Below are 7413 nucleotides of genomic sequence, written 5' to 3'. Positions count from 1 at the left end.
TCGGTCCAGCCGGCGCGCTCCGGGTTTGCGGCCCGCACGGCCCCGCTCCCCGGGAGCCGGAACAGCCGGGCCCCCGGCGCCGCCGGAGCGGGGCTCGGCGGACGGAGAAGGCGCCCGCTCCGGGCGGAGCCCGCCGGCCCCTCGCTCAACCCCATGCTGGCAGCCACCGCGGCCCTCAGCCCCGTGCACGGACGCGCCGGAGACATCCGCCCAGGCCTGCTTCCGGGAGGAAGTGACGTGCCCAGCCATCTTCCGGTCTGGGAGGCTCCGCCCCACCACCGCGCTGGGCAACTTAAAGGGACCGCGACCCCCAGGAGGATTGAAGGAGACCGGTGGGGACGGGGCGGGGCGCAGCTTTGCGGATCCTTAGCGCAGGGCTGGGGAGGGGGGACGGCCGAAAGGGGGGCGGTGGTCGGGCCGCGCAAGCGGAGATGGAATGGGGCCCGGGCTCAGACTGGTCACGGGGGTGAGAGGGGGCCCGTTGGGGCGGGGGGAAAGGGGCTCTGACCCCGCGCAAGCGCCGGCCCTGACCGTCTGTCTCGCTCTCTCCCGGGCAGGGAGGCTGCCGGCGTGGACCGTGGGAAGGCGGGGCTGGGGCTCGGCGGGAGGCCACCCCCGCAGCCGCCCCGGGATGAGCGCGCCCAGCAGCTGCTGGATGCGGTGGAGCAGCGGCAGCGGCAGCTCCTGGACACCATCGCCGCCTGCGAGGAGATGCTGCGGCAGCTGGGCCGCCGGCGCCCGGAGCCGGCTGGTGGCGGGGTCAGTGCCCACCCCGGGCTGGGCCTGGGAGGTGGGGACTGCCCACTCGCCGCACTTGCTAAGTTCTGGCTTCCCCCGGAGGGTGGAAGAGTGTCCCCACCGCTTTATCCCCCACTGCCTTTCAGTTGGGCGAGAGGCTTTGAAAAAGTTAAGTGCTATCCAGATGCTAAGTGGCCATCTCTTGCAGGGCCTAATCCAAGGCCTTTCCTCCCAGCCTCACTTTTTTTTTCTTTCTTCTGTTCCAATCAGAACGTCTCAGCCAAACCTGGAGCACCCTCCCAGACAGCTGTCTCCGCCAGAGGTGGCTTTCCAAAGGATGCTGGCGATGGAGCTACGGAGCCCTAACCATCCCCGAGCCGGGCGCCCTGACTTCTCTCCCTCCCCAGGGCTGGTGGATGGACTGTGAACAACTCCCTTTCAATAAAGGGGCCAGTCTTCACTGGCAGTGGCTGGTACTTGGCTCTCAGCCTGGGTGGCAGCTCTGCTAGCAGCTGGGTTCACTCCCACTTAATCCTGGCTGAAGGCAGTGCTGAGCTCTGAAATGTAGCCAACGAATACCCAGTCTGATTACCCAGATTTGGGCAGACCAGCAGTGCTCGCCAGAGTGGTTTGGCCCGCTTTGGGGGATCCAGGTCGTGTTACATGTCCATTTCATGCTTTGGGGGCTCCTAGCCCCACAAAACACTTTTAGCAGAGCCTTGATTAAAAGGAAACCTGCAGACTCTCCTGGTGACCGACCTTTCCTTTCTGTCCCCTCTCTAAAACTGATGGCTGGGGAGGGGTGAAGTGGTTGAAAATTGTCAACCAGGGGTAGGGTTGGGAAGAAATGCCACAGATACTACCAGATTTAAATAAGCATTTAATTAGGATTTCATTAGTATTTAATATTGCTTTTTCAATTCCAAAAAGTTAAATTTTCACTTCTTAGCAGATATTTTAAAGTACAATATTAAGTTTATACAAAATGAGCAATTAAGCAAACACCATTATTTCACATTCTTCAAAAATACAAATTCATATTTATTCTTTTTTGGGTTTGGAGGTTTCTTCCTTTGGAAGTACTGAACCTGTAACATTTTCATATCGCTCAGTGGAAGTCTGTTGTTCCCATGTTTCACACTTAAATAAATTTGATAGGCTTTTACATAATCCAAATAAAACTATTTGGGATTTAACCAAGACCTCTGGCCAATGACTAGTGTGTGTCAAAAAAAAGAAGGCTCTAGTGGGTCTTGCTTCTCCTGGCCAGAAGATCTGAGCCAGAGAGTCAGCAAAAACCTGTTTCCAGCCACCTTCCCCAAACAGGGACTAGGAGTTTACGGGGAAAGAGAACAGCTACCTTGAACTCTGACACGCCCCCCCACCCGCACATTCTCCAAAACACAACAAAGGATGTAGACTGTTGAGTCAAAGAGCGCCCTGGGGAGGCCTGAGGACACGGGGGAAAAGGGCAAGAGAGGCCTCTCTGAATTGGCACCAGTATAAGGATAATAAGAATATTGCAGAAAACACCCCTGGGTTTTGGTGGGAAAAAAAAGGTTTTATGAAAAATTTCCCCATAAGAAAAAGTAGAACCTGCATTGAGCTGAGAAAGTGACACGACATCATCACCCAATTTGGGGCCCAGCAGGCACACCACCAAAAGGGCAGTGTGTGGTTTTAAACTTTGCTTCCAGTAAAAAAGCTTGTACTATGTACACATAGACATAAAGATCCAGTTTAATTTGCATTTCTCAGTGCAGACTGAGAAGCCCTCTCTTGAACAGGAGTAACAATGAGAAATACCCAAACAGTGATCATCAGCTTCCCCAAAGGGTGTGAGAAGAGACAGGGGACCCTTTCTCTAGCCTCGCCCCCAACATATGCCAGAGGAAACGGGCTAAACTGACTACCAATCAGAAATATGCATGATTCAGTTTTGTTGCCTCTCCCCTCCCCAATATTTAGGAATGGTCAATTTCGGATCTATGTCACAGCAGAACCATTTGCATATTGGATCTATGGAAATCTTTCTGCTTTGGCTGAAGTATATTTTAAAACTCAGTTCTTTAGTAGCCTGAGAATTGAAGATAAAATGCGGGGGGGGAGAGAGGGGAGTGAGGGGAAAGGAAGAAAGTTGATAAAGCAGATTATTAACAGCTTTACTGGATTCAGTGAGGGCTGGAGGCTTTTGCTTCAAGAGCCAACAGGGGCGGTAGCGGGAGCAGTATGGAAATGGCTCATGTTGTCCCACCCCCCCAAGCCCCACCCATGACTGCCACAACCTTCCCCAAACATATTTCTGATTGGTGGTATAGGAAAATTGTAAACTCATTAGCAATACTACTGTTGCAGTTCCACAAACCAATGGTTTCAGTGACTCTGGAGAAGTCTTTAGGATTAAGGACAATGAACGTGATTACAAATATAAAAGTCTAGCAGGTGCCAGGTGTCTACCTAGGAACAACCAGTTTCTTCCTTTCAGGCATCACTCTGTAATGGTGAAGAAGGGGGAAAAGATGGCAAGGGACCAAGAAGTGATGAAAAAGGGCCTCAACAGCAGAAAACAGGACCCGCAGCAGTTCTTCAGAGAGCCTGAGGGGGTGCCCTTGGGCACACAGGGAAGGCTTGCATAGATTGAGCAGTTGCTGAGAATGCATAATAGTGTTTCCCTATGGACAGCCTCATGGCACAGGGCTGATGGAGTGGAAAAACGCAGCCAGGCCAGGGCCACATGGGACAACAACCATCAAGCTACACATATTGCACCAAGGTAAGTGCTTTTCTTTTCACACCTCAATTTAACTTTTTTTCTGAGCAAAAAATAAAACTTTGTGGAAAGTATATATATGTGTGTGTGTGTGTGTGTGTGTGTGTGTGTGTATACCCACACACACACACACACACACGAAAGAAATTGCAGCAATTGGGTTAAAGATAAAATAACGTAAAGTGCTTTTTTATTATTTCTTTAATATACCAATATGAGGTTCTGCAAACTTGTCCCTTTGGACACATTCAGCACATTATACAAAGTCTCTCAGGAAAACCCACCCACCCATTATCCCCATCAGTCCGCTGCCTTGACCCTGAAAGTAAACTCTCCAACCTACTGACTCTCCCAGAGGTGGTGAAGAGAAGTCCCTTGCTTCTGCCCAGAGAGGCCTTCACACCTTAAGGCCCCTCCTGGACTTTGTACCATGATCTCCTTCTGAGAGGGCGGAGGGGTAGGGGTGGAATTCAATGAATGACACCAATTCCTGTCATCAAACTAGTGACACCCCCACGAGGTTGGCCAAACTGCCAGGAAAGGCAGGGCCACTTTCCCTCAATGCCTCACCCACCTGCCTGAGAAGGACCAAATTCACTAAGGCAGTTTGGCGGTGCCAGCCAAAGTTCCCTGCCACCTGCCAAGCCCGTGAACTCCACAATTCCCCAGGCTGACTAGCATTCTGTAAAGGGGCAGTATAACTGGAGATGCTAGTGGGAGCTGGAAGTCTCAATCTACAGGGTGAAAATGATTAAGGTTACCATGGGACGAAAAAAGGCGTGACTTTACCTGAAGTCTGCACACCTTCCCTCGCCTCACCCTAGGTTCATTCGTGGGTTTGAAAACCACTCTCCATGAAGGCTCTTTGTGGCTCCACTTTAGCCAGCGCCCTCTCTTCTCCAAGATCCTTGACACTAGGGGCCAGACTTGATAGAAGGGACAGGGGCGGGGAAGAGTGCTAGAAGGAGGAGGAAAGGAGAGACTGCCTATCCTGTGGAGTAAACGTACTCTTCACAAGCACTCACTAGCATTTTAAGCACATTCTTGGCGTTTTCAAAAGCTGATTGGATCTGATGGTCCCCCCTGTAATCTCTAGTACCCTCAAAAGGCAGATGCTTCAACTAGGAAAATCTGTCAGCCCAAACACAGTTTCTTCATCACCCCTGATCTTTGGAGCAGAAAAGCCACTGACCTGGGTGGACCCCAACACAAGCACAGCCCGGGCTGGCCAGAGGGAAGCAATATTTCAACCATGGAACTTCCGACGGCCTTCCCTAGGTTCCTGCTTTCCACCTCAGCTCCCAAGGAACCGAATCTCAAGTGAGCCTAGGACGGGCACGTGGGGAGGTCATTTGGGACCCACATGCTGCTCTCTATCTCGGAAGGTGTGGAGAAAACAGCCAGGGTCCTACCGCAAACCTTCCTATGGGTGCAAGGCCCGGAGACGGCCAAGAACAACCCATGCTCAGCAGCTGGTTTTCCAGGAAGATGAACCACTGTGGTAATAGAAGGTTCCTCCTGCCTTATCAACTTCTGCTGAGGCCAGTGGCCGCCAGAACCCACCAGCCTTTTGGAAAGGAGAGTGCAGAGGGTCAAAAAAACCCCGATTCTCGTGACTAGACTCCTGCAATGAGAAATCACCAGCTGCTTGTAGGTAAGCCCATTTCTCCTCATGGCGGTAACATTTACCACCACTGCCCTCTTCTCCATATCTGTCCCTGAACATCCTGTTAAAGGCAGGGCCTCTGGCTCCCAGGTAGATGATCCGCTCTGGATACTGTCTTGGCTGGCCCTGAGTGATGGCGCAGAGAACAGGAGAGTGACAGATCTCTCCACCTTAGGGACTGGGAAAGGAAGGCAAGTTACGGCTGCTTTCTGCCCGACATCGTTGACTCAGAAGGGCAGCCCTGTTTGTGGCACCCTGCCCCTCGCTCAAGGCAGGGAAGGGGCCCTTGGGAGGCAGAGGCCCAGTCTGGACATTGGGCCATGCCTAGTTTCTGAGCTCAGTGAGTGGGGGGAGCACTCATGACTACACTGACATAGGCAGTTAAGAGAAACTTTCCATTTTAGTGTGGATTGTATTTTATGTTTTATTTTAAGAGGCAATGACTGACTCAGAGCCAAAGGCAGAGAGATGGATATAATTCTATACACAAATCAAAAAAAATTTTTTCCCTATAATACAACTTAATGAAACATTCCAAATGAGATAACTTATTGCAACATTTCAGGCTTTTTGGTGGAAGGGGAATTTTTTTGTTTTACCCTGAGTAGAAGATCATCGCTTTGTGTTTTTTTTTTCTTTTTTTGTTTTTTGTTTAGAAATCGTATGACTAAGCTGAGCAAGTTACATCCTTCTTTGCACTGTACTAGGCTGTATGCAAAATCCAGAGGGGTGAGAGGCGGAGATGGGAGGGGCAACCAAAGGCCTGGCTGGAACCCGGAACCAGGACACCCAGCCTCCCGATGACACGCCGCCTGAACAGAACTCCTGTAAAGCTGCACCTTCTCCTGATCGGCAAAATGCAGCTCTTCTGCTCTGACGAAGAAGATACCCTTCAAGGAAGGCAGACCACCAGCCAGCGACTGGCCATAAACCACATGTCCACTCTAGGACAAAGCAGGGATGTTCCCCGAGAAAAATTCACTGTGATCTGCAAGCCCTGGCAACCAACGGAGAAAGAGAGAACCCGAAGGCAAAGACTGTGATCACATCACTAGAGCCTGTTCTGCACATGTGTCATGGACAGAGAGCAGTCAACAACTTGCCTGGGGTCCCTGCGGAAGCGGACCGTCCCCGTGGCCTCGGGGCCAGGCTTTCAGCTGCCCCTTTGGGCTGCAGGATGACACGTGCCGTAGTCACCCTGAGCTCCACCAACACCAAGCGCAGACAATGAAACCATCTCACGTGATCCCTGTCCAGCTCACGGCTGTCTGACCTGCCTTTGCCACTTCCCTCTCTGATGGAGGGTCTGGCCTTCCAAGCAAGCTTCAGCCTCAGACTCAAAAGACACAGAAGGAGCAGCAACACCCGACACACTGAACGCTACTGCCCAGACTACAAAGACCCCAGTGCAAGTGATGGGCAGCATCAGATTGATGGAAACCACACCCTTTCATTTAGAATTTTTATGCACACGAGTAACCTTAATTTCCAAGTTCACATGACAATAAGCGAAAGTGACATACAGTGCAGCCAAACAGTTCATTTATAACTTAGCTTTTTTTTTTGTTTTGTTCCGTTTTTGTTTGTTTTTTCTCCAAAGATCAGTTCCTTAAAAATGGATGCTCCTGGGATATGAATAAAGAAAATATGTCTGAAAGGTGAGGATTTCAAACAGTAGATTTCTTCCTCCTTCAAACTGCTGACCCCACGATGGTAGGCATCGCACCTTCTGCCTCCTGCTCGGCCTCTGTTCCCGGAGGTGAGCACATCTGGCCGGGCCTTTCACTTGGAGAAGCTGCTGGTCAGGCCCATCTCCTCCTCCTCCTGCAGTAGTGCTTCAATGGGAATCAGATTAGATGGCGTGTCCAGGTTCTGGAGGGACAGAAACTCTGACATATCCATGGCACGTAACGTTTCTGTCTGAGGGTCTGAAGGAGTCACTGCTTGTCTGCTTTGCTCACAGGAAGAGGCAGCGGCGGCGGACGACGAAAGGGGGATCGGGGGCGGGGAAAACGTCTGCGGTGGGAGCTTCAGGCTGGGCTCATCAGGAGGCTGGGCGCTCAGCGCTGGGGCGGGAGGGGAAGGACAGCCCTTCCTCCTGCCGGCCGCCCGCTCCTTGGCGGAGTCCCGGCACGCACACTGACACTGACAGGCCTCCTCTTGTTTGATGATGATCACAGGGACGCTGAGGCCAATCTGCTGTACTGCGCTCCCTGCGAGAGGGCGAGAGAGACCGCTC

General features: G+C 51.9%; 3 protein-coding genes across 4 annotated transcripts in view; 1 reads left to right on the top strand and 2 right to left on the bottom strand.

The window, feature by feature from the left end:
• The window catches only part of YRDC (yrdC N6-threonylcarbamoyltransferase domain containing), a 3179-nt gene extending 2973 nt beyond the window's left edge, over positions 1 to 206 (bottom strand). The window contains exon 1 of the mRNA XM_007453861.1: positions 8 to 206. Within this exon, the coding sequence (XP_007453923.1) occupies positions 8 to 206 (199 nt within the window). The remainder of the gene's footprint in view (positions 1 to 7) is intronic.
• Positions 172 to 1485, top strand: CUNH1orf122 (chromosome unknown C1orf122 homolog). The gene is made up of 3 exons (XM_007453794.1): positions 172 to 466; positions 558 to 759; positions 1009 to 1485. The coding sequence occupies exons 1-3, from the start codon at positions 432 to 434 to the stop codon at positions 1102 to 1104; spliced, it is 333 nt and encodes a 110-aa protein (XP_007453856.1). The 5' UTR covers positions 172 to 431; the 3' UTR covers positions 1105 to 1485.
• Positions 1486 to 5823: 4338 nt separating this feature from the next.
• MTF1 (metal regulatory transcription factor 1) overlaps positions 5824 to 7413 on the bottom strand; it is a 39935-nt gene continuing 38345 nt past the window's right edge. Inside the window, exon 11 of one of the 2 annotated variants that reach the window (XM_007453792.1) lies at positions 5824 to 7387. In XM_007453792.1, coding sequence (XP_007453854.1) covers positions 6957 to 7387 — 431 coding nt within the window. In that variant the 3' untranslated portion in view covers positions 5824 to 6956. The remainder of the gene's footprint in view (positions 7388 to 7413) is intronic. The other variant, XM_007453793.1, reaches the window with a different exon arrangement.

The sequence above is a fragment of the Lipotes vexillifer genome, unplaced genomic scaffold, assembly GCF_000442215.2.
Source record: "Lipotes vexillifer unplaced genomic scaffold, Lipotes_vexillifer_v1.1 scaffold213, whole genome shotgun sequence".
In the NCBI taxonomy this organism is placed as follows: Eukaryota; Metazoa; Chordata; class Mammalia; order Artiodactyla; family Lipotidae; genus Lipotes; species Lipotes vexillifer.
The sequence above is the reverse complement of the archived record's forward strand: the minus strand, read 5'-3'. Positions and strand labels throughout refer to the sequence as shown.